The sequence below is a fragment of the Hippoglossus stenolepis genome, chromosome 22 (genome assembly GCF_022539355.2).
Source record: "Hippoglossus stenolepis isolate QCI-W04-F060 chromosome 22, HSTE1.2, whole genome shotgun sequence".
Lineage (NCBI taxonomy): Eukaryota > Metazoa > Chordata > Actinopteri > Pleuronectiformes > Pleuronectidae > Hippoglossus > Hippoglossus stenolepis.
The window spans coordinates 7,036,199-7,060,314 of record NC_061504.1 but is presented as its reverse complement, the minus strand read 5'-3'; the positions used below and the strand labels follow the sequence as shown (position 1 = coordinate 7,060,314).

Here is a 24,116-nt window from a genome sequence, read left to right as displayed (position 1 = left end):
ATATCTCTCCCACCTAAAAGACAACACACACAAAACCAAAGATTGTGCATCCCCTGCTAATGAAAATACATATCACCTTGTCCTCCCGCTCTCTTTCCCTGATATCATTACATCTCACACACACACAGTAGGGGATTCGTATTACAAGAACTTTGCTGGCAAATTCTCTTTCTTTCTTTCTCGTCACCTAATCTAATACCTCACTCTCGTCTTGTGTCGCTCCCCATTAATGCTAATGAAACATTCATTGCCAGCACCTCCTGCAGCTTCAGCCACATCACAGGGTGTTCCAACCGAGAGGGGACATATACTGTACCAGTATCAGTGTACCTGATAAGTACGTTCTTCTTTTGTAGTTTGCAAAAGCAGCTTGATCTGTCCTTTGAAAACCGTGTGCATTGGGGCATTAAGACAAAAATCACGTGGGTTTTTCCTCTGTGTAATATGACAACATAACAAAGAGTGTAAGGTGCAGTATTAATGTTCGAAAACAAGAACGAGTGTGCGTGTGCGCGCCTGTGTGTACGCAGGAGACACAGAAAGCCAGAGGTTGGCCAAAGGTTGCTGTGGGCTAAGCAGCTTAGCGCTGGCTACCCTGTGCCAGGAGATCCAAGGCCAACGGTAAACCTTTTAGTCAAATGGGTAACGGCAGCAGCAGTGCACCATGGGTGGTGTAGATAAAACTAGATCAGAAGTTTACAATGCAAGGATTAACAGCAACATCACTTGACACCTGTAAGTCCGAAACAGGCTTCATGTTTGCGTTACACTGTTTACATTTTGTCTGGTTAGTTTTGGTTTCACATTGTAATTCAGGGGGTGCATTTAAGAATTTTCTATTAAATACGTACGTCCTTGTCTTCACCTAAGTGGGCTGCATCTAAGTATACTTGACATTGATTGGTTTGTTGACCCTTGTGCCTCTGATGCTGGTGTGTTGTCAGTTCAGCAGGTAGTTATCTTTCCATTTAATGGAGAAAATGAATCAATTGGTTCATTTCGCTGCCACTGGAATTTGATGGTATCACTACTTCAGGTGCAGTACTCCACACTAGCTCGAATGCACCAAATGAATGTCCTCGACTCTCATTGTATTGTCTAAGGTTAATTTTGCAACCTATTCTTAAAGCCACTTTTGCTTCTTTTTCTTCCTCTATTGTTTAATTGTGTCAACATCCTGCATTAGTCTGAAAGTCTTAACTATTCAAAAAAGTGTTTTCACATTGCAAATGAACTGAACCGTGGTTTTATTCGGACCAGATTTTGGTCTCTTGGTCTGGACTTTGCTCTGAGGCACCTTCCACACCTGTTATTTTGGTTCAGGATAAACTTAAAGTCCAAAAGTCCAGACCAAACAAGGTTTGAAAATGCCCTAAGTCATTGAAGACTACTTCAACTACGTCCTCTACAACTCCTTTGGCTTTTCTCTCCAGCCTCTTCCCAGTTCCTTCCTTCCTTCCTTCCACACTAAATATAGCTGTGTCCCAAATCAGGAGCTGCATCCTTTGTCGACTGTATTCGTAGACCGATTACATCACAGAGGTGCGACTAGGCTGTCCCAAAACGAAGGCTCCTCCAAATGTGTCCTTCCAGCCCCGAGCAACGAAGGCTCCACCAGGTAGACCCTTCCCGGCCCAACATATCCCATGATTTATTGCGCTTCAGTGACTAACTGTTTTTCAAAGAGGTAATGGCGGCAAAAACAACATATTTTTAAATGTCAGTACTCAACCGATGGGTGTACAAACATGTTAAAGAAACATGTTTTCAACATTTTTAATCAACCGAAGAACATTTAAATCCGTAGCTTTGTTGCTAGGCCACGGCTGTAACGGCAGGAAAAGCTGGAGACCAACGTGGTTTATGTGGGCAGCGTCGGTTGCGTAGAGCGTGTCCTCCGAAGGATGCAGCTGCTGAATTGAGACATATAGCTTATATCCTTCCTAACACCAGAAAAAGAGACTCCTCATTCCAAGCACCCATAACATTGTATTAGGTGTGGAGCTCTGTCTGTGTGATACAGCATAGCACAAATATGCTATGTGTGACAAACAGAGAGAGTACAATAATTTTTCTGTTTCACAGAGGCCCTCTACATCAGATAGACTATTAATAATTCTGTCAACATGCCCGCTCTGCTTCTAAAATTAATCTATCTTCTATATACAGTGTGTTCAGAAAGTACAGAGCTCTTTATTTTTTTTTTACACACTTTATTGTGTTGGATATTGGATTTAAAACAGGGATAAATGGCTGTAATTTGCAAAGTGAAAACATGTACATGTGCACGTACTAAGCCCACAGCTATTAAATTTAGCTCCGGTTGCTCAAATTTCCCACAGATCTGGGAAATGCAACAGACCTTAAATTTCATTTTTCCATGTAGACTAGACCTACACTAGGAATATTTTTTCTCAGAATGCAATTCTCCACTCCATAAAATGTAAACACAAATGGTGCTGATAGGGTGAGAAAAGGTTGGATAAACCGTGTAAATATTGCAACACCTGATTTTACAGTTAGTCTGACAAGTGGTGATCAAGTCACCATATCTGACCCGTTTCCATCTTTCAGATATACAATGCAAATACTATATCTACTGTCCCCTTCAATGTAATCTATGAGATCACACTTCTAGATATTTGCTTACCAATGATCAAATACAGAGAGATAAAACAGAGGTATATTTAAAACTGCTTATGCAAACGTAAAGCACAATCATTCACATTAACACAGACTCCAACTGATGTTGCAGTGATAAAGTGGTAATTAAAAAAAGATTGATAGCTTCTTTGATGCTACTTAAAATTGTATCAGCTGAATTATACAATGTTTTTGCATTCGTCCCCAAATATTGTGGAAAATAAAACTGTGGGCATGTTGGATTACACACAACCCAGGTTAAAACTGAGGAAATAGAGCTATCATAAAGTGAGGTTGAGTTTCTGTTTTCATTTTGACAGATGAGTTAAGGTTAACCACTTGTTGAAATTGATAATGTCTTTCCAGTAAAGACGATGTTATCAAATTGCTATGGACTTTGATCAAACGAAAAACTGAAGTCTACGGTACCTGCTGACATGAGGTTTATTTGAGTGATTAATTCAAGATAGTTAGTTTGTAGTAGTAGTTTGAAACAGTGCAGTGTTACCTAATAAGTTACCTTATTCAAGTTTACAAGTTTACGATGAATTCCTGATGCTGAAGCTGATGAAACTTACTGAGGTTGAGGTTACTTTTATGGCTTTTAATCTTATCGACGGCTCCGCTGTAAAGCAGCTCGAAGCTGTCAACGGTTAAATCCTCCATTTTCCATAAATCCATTCGTCTCTGCAGTCGACCTGTCCCTGGGAAGCTTGAATAAGATCGGGTCGGCAGAGTGGCTGCCTTGGTCCTCTCTTGAAATCGAGCCAGGGCTGCAGGATCTCCAGGGCTGACCCAGCTTGTATTGCACCGTCTGCTTCCTTATGACCTCAATACTCCTCAAAGCTCATCAAAGTTTAGGTTTATGCTCCATGTTTACTTGTCCCATCCAGAGACAAAGCACAGATCAAGGACAGGCTACTCTGTCAATATTTTGACAGGCCTCTACACACAGAGCGGTCAGTGACCGGAGCCTGTGTGAATGTGAAGAAATAGGAGGGCAGAGGAGGTAGGAAGAGGTGGGGCTTTGCTGGGTGGCCAGCGGATAAGAGGGCCTGGAATCTGAGATTTCTGTGCACACAAGGAGCCGTCTGACACGCGCATCATGCGTGTTCATGTGTCAGTACGGGTGTATGTGACTGCTCTCCGCACTGCATGTGTGAGCAGGAGGTATGCGTCTATTGTGTTCTAGTTTGTGCGTGTTCACATTTGTGTGCAGCAGCGTGAGCATGCATGAGTTACTGTACGTACGCAAGCAAATCGCTTTTCATCTGAACAGGCAAAGTTTTAAAGAGCTCAAAGGAAAAGTACTGTGAGGGTTTTTCAATCCAGGCCAGAGACAATAGCTCCTTTCATTAAAGGAAGGTGGGGGCACATGGGGGTGAGTGGGGGTGGCAGTCAGAGAGAGGGAGAGAGAGAGAAAGAATAAGCCGCTTCACGTCGGCTTCACATTGTTACCACTCACCACAGTGTTTGTCACAGCCAATCAGCAAATGTCAATACACCATTGAAGACACTAACCATTAAAAAGAAAAGGAGCAGATAATGAAGTTTAGAAAACAATATGAAGCCAGCACTGGAAAGTGGAGGGTTTGAGGAAAGCCTAAACTGTATTTGCGAATTAGAGGAAAGACTTAATCGACCCACTAATCTACACCGAAACATAATTTGTGTTGTCAATACTGAGACATCATGCTCTTTCAATTTGACCTTTGCCTTAGAAATGGAACCTTTTTATTCTCATTCTGCATGTGTCACAACCATAAAATTAGTTTAATCTTTTTAGGGGATTGCCAGTGACCATGTTTACATGGACAGCAATATTCGGACTAATGACCCTACTCTGAATTAGACGTTATTTTTATTATGATGTTTACATCAGCTGCCATTAGAATATTCCATTCATATTCCTGTTTACATGAAGTGCAATTACAACTCATGTAAACATTAAGTCCTACAACTTGTTTACACTCGAACACAGGGCATGAGTCGTCAAGCATCTGCTTGTCTTAATAAGTTTAATATCAGAATATTGGTGTCCATATAAAAGTTAATTAATACTAATCATAATATAAGGCAATTATTTAAATTGGTTGTGGACTAATATGCTTTGACACTTTTATTTCCAATTTTTCACTGTGAAGTTATTATGCAGTTTCTCATCAGACATGAACAAGTTAAGTCCTGTACTTTGTCTTCCTTTTGTCCTGTGTCTTTTGAATCCTCTGTCCTCTCAGTGGCCTCCTTCCACTCTGGCCTTGTTATCTGTGAGTGACCTGGATTTCACTTTTCCAACATTATCCTGACTTTATGGCTAAATCTCAAACTTCACACTTGTCTTGTGCCTTGGTGTCTTCACTGACCTATTGTTCACATGGAGCAGAGCCAGACTCCTTGACAGGCTGTGTGTGTGTGTGAGAGGGAACTAACAATACGTCTGCCTCCTCTCGCTCTCTTTTGTTGCGGTCTTTGTTGTGTTCATGCTCAAATATTTACTAGGGAAAGTGAAATAAACATGCCATTAATAATCCAGATCAACAAGTTCCATAATCCAATGTTGTGTCAGCAGGGAGCAGAGCATCTGCTTGTTTGGAGAACAGTAATCACATCATAGATTTCATTACGTCATAGTTATCTGGTCAAGGCAGCGCAGTCTCCGCCAAGCACTGGGAACCAAGCGGTGTCACGGAAACCGCAAGATAAACAAAACAAAAGACATTTCCACGGGTTTTGCCAGTAAATTCAGGCAACTGATGTGAGAAACTTCCCTGCTTTAGTCCAGTGAAACTTCTATGTCTTGCTTAAAAACACAGACAGAACGTACAGTACATCAATTTCTGGGCATGCTGCCTGTTCAAAACACAGTTTGAGAGTTTTTTACTCAGGAATTTAGTCTCTCTACCCACATGACCACCTGTTGCAATCCCACATGCTCTGCTGCAGCAAATGATGACTTAACACTGCTGCCGCGTCTTAACTTATGAGAGTACAACAAAAATAACCTGCAAAAACTGCGACATGAACTACAGCACATCGAGAGAAACTAATGTCAAATTAAATATCTACATCAATATGGAGCTTACATGAATTTTGGTTCTATTCAACAATCTCAATAATCTAATTACAGAAACCTCTGCTTCTGTCAGGAAACCATTCTGCCTCATGGACTTAATTTCCTGGGGAGCAGAGCTCACCAATGACAGACGTCTCTTTAGCACTGAGCATGATGTCTTCATTAACATGCAGCATGTACTGGAGCTGCCTATTTAGAGGGAGAATGAATCATCATCACCACCAGAGTACAAGTATGAGTAATGAGGCAGTGTCCCACAGAATACTCAATCACAGATAATTAGCTCAAAGAATAAAAAAATGAATTTTCAGTTGCTTCCATTCTTCACTGCAGACGTATTCTCCAGTACCCAAGTCATAATTACACCCAGTACTGAAATAAATTTCTTTCGTATTGTACTTTTAAATTAATGCATTAATAAGCTTGTTCAGTATCGTTTCTTAGTATTCATCTCACGTAATCAGCATTGTTGCTACATATCCTATGGCAGATAACTAACAAATGCAGACATGGTTGGAGCATAGCAAGATGTTTTCAGGGCTGCTACAATATCCATATATTCACGGCAGCCATTTTGACATGAATTATTAGGTAAACACAAGTGTAACTAATCACATTGATTGAGGTTCTATCTAAATGGAGCACAAGCTGAAATAATGTGATTAGCAACACTTGTGTTTACCTACTATTTCATTTCAAAATGGCTGCTGTGAAAATGGTCTATTCAGGCTGACAGCAGAATTTTTTTTAACATCATCAAATTGTGAAGAAAATTGTAAACAACATACATTACAAAGACCGATATTAGTTTCTTTCCCAAACAGGTCCCAAAGGTTACTTCTGCAGTAGCCAGGAAATATTTTAGATTAGCTCAACCATTTTGAAAAAAGGGTTGATTTGATCCAAAAAATACATATATCCACTGAGTCATTGGTAAAACTTGAATACTGATGCAATTGAGAGAGTTTGAAAAGTTGCTAACGTGATAGCAGAGAGGTCTAAACTTCCAACTCTACTTAAACCCATAGTCCAGACTATCGGTATATGAAGTGCGGCTCGGGCTGCAGTTTTCTGTCCAACCCCCAAAGAAAAGTTAACCGAGCACGACCTGCACCCAAAAGGCATTTTTGTTTTTTTGTGACTGAACCTGACCAGAGCTCAATGTTTCCCTGATTAGAGGCACACGCAGTTTAAAATAATCAAGTAGATAGCCCCAGCCAATATCACCAAACACGACCCTAATGCGATTATCATTTCAAAGTTTTTGTCCAACCTGCCTGGACCACTCTAGTAAGTAGGCATAGCTCAGAATTCCTAACACACGATTTTTTTATGTCAGTAGGGAACGAGACACTTACTTATTTCAGTTTGAAATATGCCACAGAAATTATTATTCTGGGTGGCTTCCCACTACCAGTGGGTTTACACAGTACCAGAGGGTATTGTGAAAGAAGGTTTGCATTACAGCCCTATTGTAGCTCATCTCTGAATCCATTAGCTTTTGGTTGTGCTTGTTGGTGTGTGTGTGTGTGTGTTCCCCTCTGCAGTATGAAGTAGGACAGCAGCTAGGACACTATTGATCAGCCAGTCACTGTAGAGTACTGAGCGTGGCCTGATCCCTCGCACTGACCTTCAACACACGACCTCAAACAGAATTGCCACACACACACACACACACACACACACACACACACACACACACACACACACACACACACACACACACACACACACACACACACACACACACACACACACACACACACACACACACACACACACACAATTAGTTCTTTCAAATGTCACAGAACTAGTAGCAGTAAAACCAATAGACCACAATTAAGGGAGAGACTGGCTATTATAAAGACAATGTCAGACTGTGCATCTGTGTGATTATCTTTTTGCCTCCCAAGCTCTAGGTACAAATGAGGTTAGCAGTGTAGTAAAATAAACTTAACAGAATAAGCTAGAGGTAACAACAATAAGCCAAGAATAAAAAGTAAGCGAGAAAAAATTAAAAAGAAACCACAAGGACAAAGGAAGAAAGGCAGTGTAGTTTAGAGATAGAAATGAAAGAGAATACGAATAAATGCAGGGGAGAAAGAGAAAGGAAGCAGATAAAACTAAGCACTTGAAGTCTGCTGTGTTACCCACGGTACAGATTCTAGTCATCTATCCCTCTGACTTTACTTTAATTATGACTGAACTATCACAGGGTTATCTCTAAAGGAAACTGTTCTCAGAGTGCCTATTATAAATGTTGGTGTGGAGTATACGCAAACTGAGAGGCTCACAAAAATACAATTAAAAAAACGTGGTCATTTACTCACACACACACACACACACACACACACACACACACACACACACACACACACACACACACACACACACACACACACACACACACACACACACACACACACACACACACACACACACACACACACCAGTTTTTATGGTAAAACACTTGCATAATTTACATTTCTGTGTCTTCTGTGGCCGCTGCTATAAAGCTCCGACCTGTCAAAGCTCTGCAGGTTTGTATAACAGACGATGAAGCAGCAGTCGGCATATAATCGAGGGATGTTTGACTGAATGATTATTACACTGAGCACCAGCATAGCCAGGATATTGTTTTCACCCCCTGTCTGTGTGTACAAAATAACTCAACTACACATGACAGGACTTCCCCAATCTTGGTGCGAATATTACTTGGGAGGGTATATCCAGATGATTCACTTTTGGAGCTTATCGGTTGGGGGAGCAGGGGGATGACAACACACAGTGCATTCATAAAGAGCAGGGCCAGTGTTAATCTGAGGTTTGCTTGCCTGATGAGAACGGTTTGCTTTTCATGTGAACGTGAACAGAAAAAATAGTGTCAGTAAAATAGTGTAGAAACACTATGTACACATGTACTACTAGCACATTTATATTGTTCAACCGTAAGTGAAATACAGCCATTACTGTCTCCAACACAACTTAAGCACCAGGTTGAATTCAACCTCACTTTAATCCCACTGGTAAATTTCAAGAACATAGTAACATTTGCATGTATTCCAGCTTGCAACATAATGAAATTGATCTACACGCCACACTTACAGTTCTCACAGTAACATGACAAAGACCAGCTGACACAGAACAGTTTCAGAGGATAATCCCCATACCTCACTGCAGACAGTTTATCAGGAGCTGCAGTTCTCTCTCTACGTCTGCGGATTATCCTGCATGTGTGACCAGAACAAAGCTCCTGAAGAAATTTTCCAAATGTAATTTCTTAAGTTAAATTGTATCGCAAACCAACTTACAACAACAAGGGTATGTAATAAATTCAGCTTTTAATGATTTGATTAAACCAACACTCACAGACAAATGCCTGCAACAATTCATTTGAACAAGGTAAATTGAGGTGAATATCAATATTTATGCATGAATTCATAATGAAGAAAATAAGAAAGAGCGCACACTGCTGGCCCTTTAAACTAATGAGAATAGTTTGTTATGGGATGTGTGTGTGCATACTCACGACCCAGGGAGAAAAGAGAAATGACTGAAGGGAGTAGATTAGAGGAAGGGAATAGATGAGAACCAGGGGAACCGAAAAGAGAAGACAGGAAGGAGGCACAAGCGCAACATGGCAGAAGGGAATCACTACCGTGTGTGTGTGTGTGTGTGTGTGTGTGTGTGTGTGTGTGTGTGTGTGTGTGTGTGTGTGTGTGTGTGTGTGTGTGTGTGTGGTGTGTGTGTGTTTTAGGCTCCTTCTATGTGCGCTCACGTTCATGGTTACAAATTAACCAATAAAGAGCCTTCGGAATAGCATGGGACAATCACAACAGAAGCCAAAAGAAAAGACATGGGTCAGTGTATTCACACCAAACACACACAAATAGAGACACAAACACTCACGCACCATCTGGAATGGAAAGTCACGCCTCCTGTGAAGGCAGGAGACTATATACTTAAGCAGTGTGCTTGTTTTAGCATATGCGTGGGCCCCAGCTTTATTTCAGGCAGCAAAAAGATATAAGTCAGAGGGAGGGAGGGAGGGAGAGAGAGAGAGAGAGAGACAGAAAGAGAGAGAGAGAGAAAAGGCCTCAACTCAGTTCACTTTAAGTGAACAAGAAATTCATGTAATAACAATGACTGAAGATAAAAACAGAAGTACTTAACTTGTAGGAATCTACACGTTAAGCACTTCTGTTTTAAACTGAAAACCATAGACTACTTCCCTTTGATGGGTGAGATATATGCATCTCAAATGGAAGAGGAGATAGAGGCAGAAAAACAACACGGCGGTTCCAAAGTTGTACGGAAGTAAACCTTTGCTGCAGAGAAATGGAGCTTATGATTCCAGAAATTGACATTGATTTGACAATTGATGTCCCCAGCAGTTTAACAAGAATACATTATTTTACCTTCCCAAAATCTACCGGAGAAAATTATTACTGGCTGGCCAAAAGCTCAGTTCTTCCAGGTGATAAGAAAAAACAATCACAACACATAAAATGCTGTGGGAGAGACCACATGTTTGTCCCAGAAGGAATAAACACAAGCATCTGGTTATACTCCTGCAACTGCTGTGGGCTGAAATGACTATGCTAGCCGAGAGTAAAAGATATGTTTCATCATAGAATGTGACATTTGATGTGACAACGTTCGGGTGTATGTATTTGTAGATGCAGGATGATGGCCGATCCAGATGACTCCTTTCTGTGTATATTTTCAGTCACGAAAGAAGAATCACATTTATCTCTTCATGCTGTTTTGTGCAAGCACCAATTTCCCAGGGTCGTTACAGTCGAGGTGGTAAGGGCAAACGTTGTTAACCATAATGCAACAGCCACAATTGTGGTAAATGTGCCAGGCTGAAATAAAGCAGAATTACCCTTTAAGTCAGACACTGTGGTTCTACATTACATCCTTCGAGCAAACTATTTAGCTCTCATGTAATGGTATGTTGTGTTCCTATATTACCAGATAAACCCATTACACAACACATAAACTCGTTAAGTTTTGCAACAAGGAATCTTTTGTTTCCCCCCAATAATCTCATTAACTCTAGCTAATGACCAACTGTATATGAGTGTTTAAGTCTGTGTTCATCTGATCTCAACACATGACTAAGGACACGATGAATGCACACTTGTGTAGGTCGTTCCGAAGTCAGCTGTACTCTGTACTGTACTCGGCAGCCCACGCTTTTCTTACACGATGACTACACAAAGCACAGTGCCAGTGCAAAGGAAAATGGTAGAAATAGAATACACAGTAACTAGAGTGCAGGGCAGGGAGCTTAGGACTCCATTAGGTGCTAATGGGTTTTCATGCTTCAGTGTTCCCTGAAGTACGATTGCACCGGGCAGAGATTGGACAGGAGATTGAGAGGCATAAGAGAAATTGATAAGCAGAAAATGAGATGGTCAGGGTGAAGCATCAGGCGGCTACAAGAAATCACAGGGAGCAAAAAAAACAAAAAAAAACACAAAAAGCTCGAGATAATGTGAAAAGAAAAAAAAGAATTACCCAGAGGTGCTACTACCCTTTCCCCATCACCAACAGAAGGCAAAGTGTATTAAGGTTCATCCCCTAAGAAAATGCCAAGCGGCTGCCATCTTAGTTAACGCTATGACATTTCTCTTCGTAACTCTTTGAGCTCATGAAACGGTCGCAGCCGTTTCACCTGCTTTGTGTGCAAACACATGTGTTTGTCAGATCTTAGAGGAACCTCCGGATACTGTGTCTGACGCAGAGGGAGCATAAAGGGAAAGGGAAATCAAACGAACGAAAAAAGAGAGGAGAAGAGGATAAATGAGGAGAGGGAGCGTCGAGACTGATCCAGAGACGAGGAGGAGAGAATGGCGGGCAAATTCTGAAAGAGCGGCTCAGCGGGATGGAGGGAAAAAGGCAAAGAGATCCCTGGAGGAATTCTTTAAAAGAAAAAGGTGGGAGGGAAGAAAGACGGGAGGAGGCAAGGAAAGGGCAAACAGGAAGGAAGGAGGGTCTAGTCTAGCTAGCTGCCTGACAATGTGACAATGGATTCAGCCCTTTTAGCTCAGGCACAGGCATTATGAGGGAGGACATAGCCTGAGGTATTCTCTTTCACATACACTCTACACACCACACGGCTGAAAACGTGCTGCACTGGAAATGTGTGTGGGTTGAGGGGGTGGACTCGGGATGAGCATCATACAGTTCGTTTCCCCTCTTTTCTCCCTGCCTCTGCATCACCCATTTGTTCCCTCACCAGCGACAGATAATCCATCACATCTTCAACCCTCAGTTTATCTCTGTCATTATACAGTTACATTCACTTTGCAAGTATTGACAAGTACACCCTGAAACTACACTGAAAATGTAACACAGCAGATTCACAGCGGTGCCATCATTTTGCTACAGGAAGCTGGAAATCTTTTAAGTGTAAAAGTTCTTTCTTACCATTAGGATTGGTGGTTGGTTTCAAATTCAACTGCCTCTATGTGGTACTTGCAAATGTAGTACTATGTTTCAATGGGTTGTTGAACCATAGGAGTTCTTCAGGTGGTCACTGTTGATTATACAGTGTCAGTCCTGGTCTTAAGTAGGGGCGGGATTCTAAATATTTACTCCTTGTACTGGTCAGCATGAATATCAGTGTTAATTTGGATGAAGTTAAAAGCTCTGTGTAAAAGTGAGTTTAAGGATGGTATTATTATTTTTCTAATTTCAAACAAATATCATTTTCAGTACAAAATCAATTATCATCCGTTTCTTTGACACTGGGCACCAAGGCCTCGGGTTCCTATTGAAGATGTAAATCTATTTTTAAAAAGCTCAGAAAGAGTTTCATAAATTTTCTTTTTATAGAAAATATATATTTCAGTAAAGTAAGTAAGTGTAAAGTAATCTGGCTATTATATTATGTTACATTATGTTGGCATCATCCTAATTTATGTTAATAAATTGGTATGATTGTTTTGCCATCACCGTCCCTGTAGACATTATGATATGCATTAAAGAAAAAGCAAATGAATAAACAGTAAGGTTTGTGGGGTAATTGAAGATGCAGTGCTGCTTCATGGATGCTTCCCCTCACAGTGAGTCGTCTCTGGTGAAACATGTTAAATTGATGAACATATGCTCAGCAGCTGCTTGCTTCCATTACTCTTCCTCTGCAATTTCAGGGTTGCTAACCTACAACTACCAAAACAGGATGTTACTGTCTTCATTGCCAATTGTAAACATCAGATTAGATAAGCTAAGTCCATGCAGCTTTCTGTGTTGACTTTTAAAAACCCTTCGCTTGAAAGATAATAGAATAAAACACTTGAATTTAAGCTTTTGACTGACAATGTTTGCACTAGAACAAAGAAGACAAATTAAAGCCTTTTGAGTTTTTTGTTAGTCAAGCTGCACACGGCAACCAAGAGCAAAGCACAAAACCCATCTCCTGCAAAACTGTGAAACCACAAAGCAGACTGATATCACGAGATGCTTACAGTTCGATAAACACCAGGAAGTGCCGGCATGTCAGGGAGAGAGTTTCATTTCAGCGACAACCCAGTTTAACTGGATCTTTTCATCTATGAGAGAAAGGCTTCCTTCATTCACTATTTAAGAGTAGAATAAATTGTATGGGAAAGCAACTGTAGATAAGAAGTAGAAAGAGGCAGCATCGTTATAACTCTGACTTTTTCCTCATTCTGTTGATTTCTTGCTCACCATCTATGTGTTGATTATAACAAGGAGCTGAATGACACAAGATCAAGGCCTCTCTCTGGGAGCTAACCAGGGTCGCTCTGTAGAAAGCGACAATCTTTCACCAAACTTAGACACACTGGGAAATCGAAAAACTCCACCGGACAACACAGACTCGAAACATTTGGTCTATATACTAAACAGGCAATCCTGAGACACTCTACTGACCCTCCACTGCAACAACAGGGACACTAACATGTCTTTTTAGCATGTTTGGCCACATGTGTGTCAACCACAAAGATATGGAAACTGCATCTGTGTGTGTGTGTGTGTGTGTGCGTACTCACGTAAGAAATGTTTCTCCAGTAAGGCAATTTCCAGGTGACCTTTGACTTCATTCAGTCGGTCTGACTCTGACCTCTGGAACTCCTGGATGGCCGCAGCCATGGTGGGAGACCCTGAACCTGCCTGTACACGCACACATGCACACACACACACATACACATTTATGCATAGAGCACAAACACACATACACACATACATGGACCCATGCGCACACACAAACGGTTGCATTCACAAACAGAGAAGAAAGAAAAACATGTTTGGTTATAGAATTGCAAGCACAAGCAGGAATATCCCAGCTGATCTAACACACATGCACGCAGGCACACACTTGAGCCCTGCGCTTGACTCACGGTAATGTTTCCTCTCCCAGTTTAGGTCCAGCAGGAGTGAGATCAGAGGAGGAGAAAAAAAAAAGAAAAAAAGAGGATATTCCCTCTCTTCCGACAACAGCAACACTGATGACTCACACACCCCTGACTAAGGGCTTTCGCACGGACACAAACACACAGCTAGCAGCACAACGTGTGTGTAGGTGAACAGAGTGAAAGTCAAACGGATGAGAGATGACGACCGCGTGAGAGAAGAGGGGAACGAGGGAGAAAGTGTGAGGTATTAGGGGTGAGTGGATAACGGAGGGGGGAGAAAAGAGGAGAGAACGAGAGGAGAGGTGGCAGTGTTAGCAGGATGATGAGCTCTGCAGGTTGAGCAGCATCAGTGCTCGGCAAGAGCAAGGGTCCTTTAAGAGGCGCGCACACACACACACACACACACACACACACACACACACACACACACACACACACACACACACACACACACACACACACACACACACACACACACACACACACACACACACACACACACACACACACACACACACACACACACACACACACACACACACACACGCTGCAGCAGCTTCTCCCAGCCTGTAACCAGCATGGTGTGTGTGTCTGAATACTGCAATACCTTTAGCTGATGTGCTCTCTGCAAGAAAGAGAGAGGGAGAGATGTAGAAAGAGAGAGAGAGAGAGCACAAACCTGGAAGTGACCTCAGAAAGAATAAGTGTTTTGAGAAGGAGCCAGAAACATACAAGGCAGCCGGGATGGAGAGATGGAGAGTGTCTCAGAATAAAGAAAACAAACGAGAGCCTCTTCTGGAAGTGTGTCATGGAAAAGAGAAAGGGGACAGCGACAGTTTGTGAGAATTGAGTGGAGACAGTGGGATGAAACGAAAAAGAAAGCGAAAGAGGCAGAAATGGAGTGGGCGCTCTACTCTGGTCTTTGGTTTGAATTTTGACAGCTTTGTATTTGACTAAATGCCGAATCAGCACAACTTCATGTGCCTAATTTTATAATCAGTCAGAGCGTCCTCGTCCTCAAAAGTAGGTCAAGCCATGACGTCACCCAGGGCGATTATCGGCTGATTAATTATAGTGTTCCCCCTCTCACTCGTTCATGAGCGTGGAGGAATGAGACATTGTCCTGCTGGTTGAAAAGCACCGTCTCTTCTACGACTATTTTAACACCATTTTTTAAGCAAATATTTTTAATGAAATTTGTCACGCATCAGAGATTAACAACTACTGCACTCAGTCATCCTCCAATCATTTGAAAGTGCACATAAGGTCAGTGAGCAAGAAAGGAATCTCGTCTGTGTGGTGTGGAACAGAGGTGGACAGATGTTGCCAGAAACATTTTCTGCAACAGGACTGCGAATCTAAATTGAAGGTACACCACGTAACCTGTGGTAAGGTGTTATTTTCAAGACCTTGTTCTGCACGTAAACACAAATATCTCAGGAGACCTTCTCCAAGGGCGACAGTGTTGTTGTCTACAGTTTTGATCAGCGATATACAATAAGTAACAATTAAGGAAGACATCTGGCCCGTCCCAAGCATACCAATAGTTGAATGTGCATTTTGTGAGATGAGCTGGCAACTGCTTTAAAAGAAAAAGAAAAGAGCAGTTGAGGTAAAAGAAAAATATCTGTGACTATAATCTCTAAATATTAGGCCTTTATGACACATGCTGTCAAATCAATGAGGGATTTATTGAGAAAAAAACATAAATCAAGCCAGAAGAGATGATGATAAATCGTCCGCTGATGGAAGAAAATGCTGAGAGTGTAACAGATAATTATACGGTTACACTCAACTTGACAGATGAAATTATCTCAGTTGTCCTTTCTACTTTCAATTTTTTTCCCGTCTGTGAAACCACACACCTTTCTTCATATATATTGATGAAATTAATGTGTTGAGTATGTTTCGTTGTCTTGACCTGCAACAGAACACTGTATTCTTTAAATATAATTTAGATAGTCAGACGCAGTGAGGGAGCCATCTGATCAGCAGGGAAAGTGATGCAGGTCGTGTGCAGTCGCTTGTGCAAGGACTGAACACCATCTGCTTGATGACATTCTACCTACTTAGTATGGATGACACAAGCTAGTTTGTCATAAAGTCTCACTTCATGTTTCTGCAGCCCAAGGGCACAGCGTGTCCTCTTGTTAACAGATGAGGTAATGAAGGTGAGCTTAGGACCCAGGTCATGTGATCTGGCTACAGGAGAGATAGACATCGAATTAGGATGAGTGGGACTATAAAGGCCCATCCATCTACTATGAGGGACCGGGGATCTATGAAGGGCAATATGCAGGAAAGATGAAATCCCCACCAAAGCAGTGGCAGCTCTGAGATACTGAATGCAACAGCATGCTTTGTGTGTGCATGTGTACGTGTGTGTGTGTTTGTTTCCCAGCAGGGATAACAGCTAGCTTGGTCTATTTTGGGGCTTCAGAGTGTGACTCATCACTGCCGTTATGTGGGCGATGCTTTCCCGGTGGGCTGGTAATCATGCAGCCAAACACCAGTGCACATACAGACATACAAACACCAGCTCACAGTCACTCTGGTGGACAGAGGAAAACTCAAGTGCATACGTGCAAATGCAGACGCGCGTGTCACATGCCCATAGTCTGCAGATCACAACATCAATATATCCTGCTTTAAAACAAAATAAAAAATCTGCAGTTTAATTTGATCCTTTTGTGGTTTAAAGGTGTATTTGTCTATTTCAACTCAGTACCACTGAATTGACAGCAGGGCTTGAGCAGATTTCAACAGAGTGCAGGAAAACCCACAAATACAAAGGTTGCATCAGTTGTCTTTTTGAAGAGGAACGATGAAACTGTGTTTTTTGACTCTGGTGTCTCCCTCTCATTGCATGTGCATGATGATGACGACAACGCTGCCGTCTGTAGTCATCAACGAGTACGAGAGCAAGCTGCGGATTTCATGAAATATGAATAGTATCAAGCGCGGGTGGAGGAAATATCAGAAAACGTTATCTGGATCGTCTTTTCTAAGCATTTCCTCTCCATCCTGTCCATCTCCTCCCTTCTAGACATCAGAGTCCACTCGTCTGAGGATACACTCCTGTCCTCTAGCGCCCTTTATCACTTTCCCTGCTTTCATCTGTTCCCTCCCTCTATTTTTCATTCCCTTCCTGCTATGCAATATCTGTTCATCTCACCACTGCTATTTCTGTTCATGTCTGCAGCTGGTTGCCACCATTGGAAATTTGTTATCGCTGTCATCTCTTCCATATCATAACAAGCCTTCCATCCATCATTTCCCTCTTCTCTTCAGCTCAATGGCACAAAGTATAAAGAGAGAAAATGTAGCTTAGATTAAAGCTACATCACACTCGAGAATCAAGCTAGAATCACACTTCCACAATTCATTCAGTGAAACATCAGTAAGGTGAAACAGAGGCTTACTGCACATTCTCCTCGCTTCAGTTTTTTATGTTACTCTGAAAACGATGATGAGTCACACAGAGGTCAGATCCTTTTTCAGAATGAATAATTGACATTTTTGTAAAACATTATTATATTATAATATTATTGTATTTATGTGTGCTTGACTGAGCAACACATGGCTAATTGTATAAATGTTTGACAAAAAAACAAGATAACAGACTACTACAAAGAGGAGGGTGACATGGCGATGGATAAAATGACAGAACAAGATTGCAAAAGCAAAAGAAAGCAGAGGAAATGAAACAATTAACTTTTCTTCTTCCTCCCTCAAATGTGACCAAGTGCATGTGGCCATAGGAAAAAAGCCCCACCCAAACACACCCATTCATACAAATGCATTCAAAGCGAGTACTCACAGGGTCTCGCAGGAGGTCCTCCGTGTCCCGTAAAGCTGCCCTGGGCTTCACCTGCATGTCATCGCTACATTCGTTGTCAGAGGCGGGTGGCGACTCCGCCAAGTCCGGAAACTCGTCTCTCGTCCTGGGGCCTCGGAAGCGGATCTTGTCCAGGCGCTTTAGCATGGTCAACACCGCGCACCTGGGCTTTACCTTAACATGGTGGACGGCAACCCTGCAGGGACAAAAAACACAGTTTGTATACAACTTATTTTGCCAGAGAACTGCGGGTCTATTTTCGGCCTTTCATTAAAATCAAATAATTGCTATGAATTTTTACCCTTGTAATCTCTTCTCAGTTTATCTATTTGTTTAATTCTCCATTTTTTCTTTTTAATTTGTAATACATTTTGTCTTGATGCCTTTTATATTTCAACGTAAGGCCGTGTGAATTGCCTTGTTGAAATGCGCAACACAAAAACCGCGCCTTGCATCCCACCTCAAACCTTTCATAAGCGTCGGTGCTCTAACCTAGTTTTTGCTCTCCCCTACAGCCTACACAGGAAGATGGAACCAGTAACCACGTTAGACCCATAATAACCACATCCTTTCACTCCTCCATCCTTTCAAACAGCAGATCTGCACATCTCACTTATTGATTCGATTTTCACAGCAGGACCAGTGGCAGTGCTGGAGACATGTGAAAAGCTTAATGGTTGTTTTATTTATTTTTTAAAAAGTATTGAAGGCCAAGATGTAATGATGACAGATCAGGAATGCTGTTTGTGTCATCGCACATAGAGCCACACAACTCAAGCTACTGCAGCATCTCTGCTGCATTCAGCAGCAGAGGCTTCCCTCTGCAGTAAAAATGAATCCCATTGATAGCAACTAAATAGAGATGGTATTTGTAACCTCATTAATACTCCAATATAGTAAAAGGGTGCCACTAATCATTATAGGTAAGTTGAAATTGGTTCCACTATTAAACCACAACAGGTGCTAACCTGCAAACTGTTACTGGCAAACTTATCACAGGCTGGTCACTGCTATCATTTAACGCTTGTTGCCGGCTGGGACCCAGATTGTCCCAATATAGAAAATTTAAAATAAAAAATTACTGTGTCAAATAAATATCACAACATACATTTATACATACATTCCTAATGAATCCATCCATCATTTAGTTCCCATTTAGTAATTGTTGACTTTCCTCTTTGAATAAAAAGTGCTGCTGACTGAACAAAACAGTGAGATTGGCCCGTAGTACTCCTCCTCTATGGGGTCCTTCCTGATCCGATTCAATGCAATATGTCAAAAACGTTCTCACAATGATCCATCACGCTTTCCAGCAGCTGACCAGGGAGCCTCAGCACGTCTAGTAAACATGACTGCGTTGTTTTGGACTGCTGGGGTTTGTCATTTGGGAAGAGATTAAGTGTAGTTCTTCTAGTTGTAATCCTTAGAGATTACCTAATCTGTTTGACCGGATGACAAACTGTCAGGCTGCCAGGAAGGTTGTCTGACCGATAAACTGTCAGACTGTTTTCTCTGAATGACTGATTGAATGACTGCTATTCTACGTTGCTGACTCACTCGGTTTCAAGAAACTGTTGTTTAGCAAGTTAGCTGTCTAAATGCCAACACCCACAGGCGTAGTTTTCTCAATGACTACGCATACATTTAGGGGTTGTTTGGGCTAAATAAAGAAATGAAAGTAAAGTCACCCACTCACTTTCTTTTTGTGTTAATGTGGGGGAAGTGTACGTCGCCACTGTCAATTCTCATAAATATAATAATGATTTACCACAGTGGGTAACTTGACATTTCAGCAATTTCTTTGAGCAAAGAGACCAAACATTTAATGGTTCTAGCTTCTCAAATGTGAAAATGTAAAAAATGTTGTGTTGATACATGAAAGTAAATTGGATATAGAGATTTTTGACTGTGTCACACAAAACAAGATGTACGAATACACTACCTTTGGCTAAATGAAATTATAACAAGCATTTATAAAATGTTCTGTCATTTCACAGACACAGGGACTGACGTTTCATCTTGCAATGACCTACTCCTGACATTTGGACCACAGAGGCCTTGAGATCAGTGAACATCCTAAGAGGAAAAAGCAAGAGATGGCAGGTGTTATGGGATTTACGAGGTGATCCAAATTTGGATCGGAGCTTTACTAAAGTAAATGCTGAATCACCTGGTAACACGGCCCATAATTCCTGTAACCCCCCCAATGCTTTTCCACTCAGATCTACAATGATAGCGTACAAAAGAGATCTGTGAACCCTGTGGAAATGATTGAAAGATTAATCAATAATGAAAACAACTATTATACGGAGACAGCAGCACAGATGCTCTTTACATCTTGGATTCATCTGGGTGGTCCAGTAGGATAATGACCCTAAAGAAACATCACAAATGGATTTGGAGAGTCTTCACTAAGAGAAAATTAAGCTCTTGTGATGGCCTTCGCAAAGTTCTGTCCTCGGTCCATACGGTTTGGTTAAACGCTACCAATTCTGCAGAGACGAGAGGTCAAAGGTCCAACAAGTAGTTTGCCAGAAGCTTGTTGATGAATATCTAAACACAATTCACAAATATAGAGAAATCATATAAGGGAATGATTTTAGTTAAAACAAAGCAAATTTTCAAATAACTGATACAGGAAAATCACAGCTGCAAAAATAATTAAAATGCCAAAACATGTCCGTTATAATTTGCTATTGCACTTTGATCAAATAAATTACTCTTACATGTTAATTATGTACCCACACAATAAACGGAGACAAACATTTTAAGGGGAAACATGCACAGATTAATAATTTACTTGCTTATTTCAGTAGCATTGTTAGTACCCTTATTAACTGGGCAGAACGTGACATTATCTGTGCAAACTCAATTTGTCTACAAACGGTTTGTCAATTCCAATTTCCTCGCATCTCTAGACTCCACACATTCTCACTGAAAGGCACTAAACTGGATTCTCAGACAAGTAGACAAACAGGCACACAGGCAACAATAAGTTGAGATATTGGATTTTCACACAGGAACAACCAACCAACATCATGGGCTCAGGTAAGTGGAAATTGCAGAGGTGACTGGTGGGTTGATATTTCCTCCCAGAGGGGGTGAGTGGAAACATGGCGAGTGGCAGGTTAATAACGCTTAACCCCCTCACGTCAGGCCACCTGCAACTGTGAAATATGTTCTCACAATAACTACCAACATCCACTTACAGCCTGCTGCATGCAACAGCTCAGTCAGTCACTTGCTTACTATGAAATCTACCCATAACACAGCATCTGATGTACGTACAGTACACTAGTTCAAAAACAACCTCAGAGTTATATTGAAAATCTGTTAATCTGCAATAAGTGCTAATATCATTACACCATTTCTTATTCATTTCCTTTTAAAAGATTTCCTTCTCCAGTTCTGTTGCAACCACATTTTGTTCAGAAATGAAAGAGGAGGAGGAGAAAGACGCTCCAGCTCAAGGTCTGATCACTGTGAATGTTACTCTGGGGAACACACACAAACAACCATCGTGAGTCATTTGCTCGGCTGAGTACAAGCACAAAGACGCCTCCATCCACCTTTTACCTAATCGTAAGTCACTGCTTACACCGGCTGGGGGAGAGGCTCACAGTGCACTTATAAAATATAACAAGAAATGGAAAGATACGCACACAAACGCACACAAACACAAACACACACACAACACACACACACACACACACGGATATATGACACAAAAATAACATTGTAGCAACACATACACCAAGGCTCAGAGAGGTTGTTAATAACAGCATACATTAGTCAAGGGTGAGTAGCTTTACAAGCCCCTACACAAGTGAATATACTGTGTGTGCGTGTGTGAGTAAATCTTCTGCTAATGACCTGTAGTATCTGGAGGTTACTCTTGGTCAAACAGGTCCCACTCATAGAAACAGCCAATCACAGTCATACATGCATCTCAGGGTGTTGGAGGGGGAGGGAGAGTTCCGTGCCTTTTACCCTACATTAGTGTTTTTCAGTTTTATTACAGAATAACAGAGAGGTCTCATGTAGGGGTGTGGCGAATCTTAAACCAGGACTGAAAACACAATAAACACCCACAGTGGTGCAGCACACCACCATTAGAGGAACCCACAATAATACCCACAATTACCATGTCCTATGGGGAAGTGTGTATGTTTATTGTCTTCATTTCTTTCGGCTGGACCAACTGATGGATCGGGAAAACAATCAGCATTTTCTATGATTAATATTTAATGAAAAACTACCATTAAAGAAACATTAAAATCTCCACTGTTTGGGGAAACATTTCAAGATACAAGAAGTAAATAAAATACGATTAAATAAGTTATACTCCTTTGGTTTATGGTAAGGGTAAGCAGAGGTTTTCTAAAAGTCATTTACTTAGATAAATTCAGTCATTACCTCTATATTTTGTTTTCATTGATAGTTACAGTGCCTGTCATTGCTGAGCTGAGTTGAGTTCAAACAGCCTTCACGGGATACAATGCATTTATGTAATCCAGCATGATTTTATCTCAGCGGCATCAGCCTCACTGTTCACTCTCAACACTGTATCACAGCTGCGTAACATCCCACTACTGTTGCATTACATTTACGTTCAGCTGTCAAAAACATGGGATTACTTTTGTGAAGAGGCTGCAGCAAACGCAATGTACCAATTGTCCCTGTTGTTTGCACAAACAGCAAGCATTCATCTAAACTGTGTGTAAAAAAAACAATACAGTCGTGCATGTTGCCAAGTCAACCGGGACTGAAATATTAAGCATTATAACATAAGAGAAACATTAATCTGTTGAATTGAGTTCAAGAGTGAATCTCTTAGAGATGTTAGAGTGATCCTAACATCGCACTGCAAAGTCTCGGTAATTCTGGCTAAGCAGCCTCACCACACTACACAGATCACAATCACAAGAACCTGTCTTTTTTCTGGTTTGTCAGCAGGTTTACGCAAAGTCTACACAACAAACTTTCACAAAACTTGGTGGACGGATGGGGCATAGGCCAAGAAAGAACCCATTCAATTTTAGAACGGATCCAGACAAGGGAGGGTCCAGGAATGTTTTTATAATTTTTTTTATCACTTTCTTTAACATTGTAACTTTTATTCATTCATTGGGCTCAAAGACAATCAGGAATATTTAGAGGACTAATATCTATGAGTTGGTGAGAAACCCAAAACTAAATAAAACTTAAAATCTGACTCCGTCTAAGCTGATGTGGTTTCATAAGGTGGTAGGGTAGAGTACAGTAGCAATCAATACTTTTAGAACTATGTCCCAACATGATGCATTTGATGCTGAATTTAAGCAGACTTTTGGGTCTTGGCAGAGATATTTGCTCAACTGAGTCAGAGACCTTTTAGATGTTTTAATCTCAGTATCAATTTGTTTGATTTATTATGTGCTTAAACAAAAAACAAAAAAAAGAGACTTATGCCACCCCGTGCCACAGGAAATGTAATTAAACAAAGTTTCGATCCAGACTGGGGTCTCCATCAGGTCCATAGACTTTATATAAAAAGGTCAGGTCCTTTCCTACCTTGATTTATTATTTGGACCAAATGGTTGTCTAGCAAACCTACATGTCCTCAGCTACACCAACACACCAAGACTTGAATATCTATCCAGGAGCATTGCTATCTCTCCATCACCTCGGAGTATGCTGGCATGACATAGTCACATGACCTGGGAGTGGATGCACTCAAACAGGCACATACTGTTGAATACAATAGAGGCCGGAGCACTCGCACAAGTAGGCCTCTTTCTGTGAAAGTGCATTTTCTGGGACATTAGGCAGTCAGGTTCCATTTCACAATGAGAGAGAGTTTGACAATAACTACTTGTTAGGTGGAAATGCCACAGTGTAGTGTTTCCGCTTGAGGTAGCTGATGCCAAGCTTGTTTCCTTTTACAGGTGCCCTCAGGAAAATGTGCTGCGTAAAAACCAAGTTGTCCTCATCATTATCATCATCAGCTATGGTGCTTAATTTCTGCAGAAACTAGGCTCAGGATAGGAAGACAGTCACCTGTGGAGCTTATCTCTACTTGAATCTTTTAAAGGCACTCAGAGACAAAAAAAGGGAGGTTAACACGACCACCCTTAAACATCTCATCTGTCAGCACTAACCAAAATATTACAATGAACAGCTGCAACCTTCCCCC

General features: G+C 41.3%; 1 protein-coding gene across 6 annotated transcripts in view; it reads right to left on the bottom strand.

Moving 5' to 3' along the window:
- gramd4a (GRAM domain containing 4a) overlaps positions 1-24,116 on the bottom strand; it is a 44,933-nt gene that overhangs the window by 18,149 nt on the left and 2,668 nt on the right. For 4 of the 6 annotated variants that reach the window (XM_035147255.2, XM_035147254.2, XM_035147257.2 and 1 more), the window contains exons 2-3: positions 17,924-18,137; positions 13,741-13,861 (exon numbers count right to left, since the gene is read on the bottom strand). In XM_035147255.2, the coding sequence (XP_035003146.1) occupies positions 13,741-13,861; positions 17,924-18,137 (335 nt within the window). Of the gene's footprint in view, positions 1-3,221; positions 4,409-13,740; positions 13,862-14,088; positions 14,356-17,923; positions 18,138-24,116 lie in introns of those variants that run through there. The other 2 variants (XM_035147259.2, XM_035147258.2) reach the window with 2 other exon arrangements.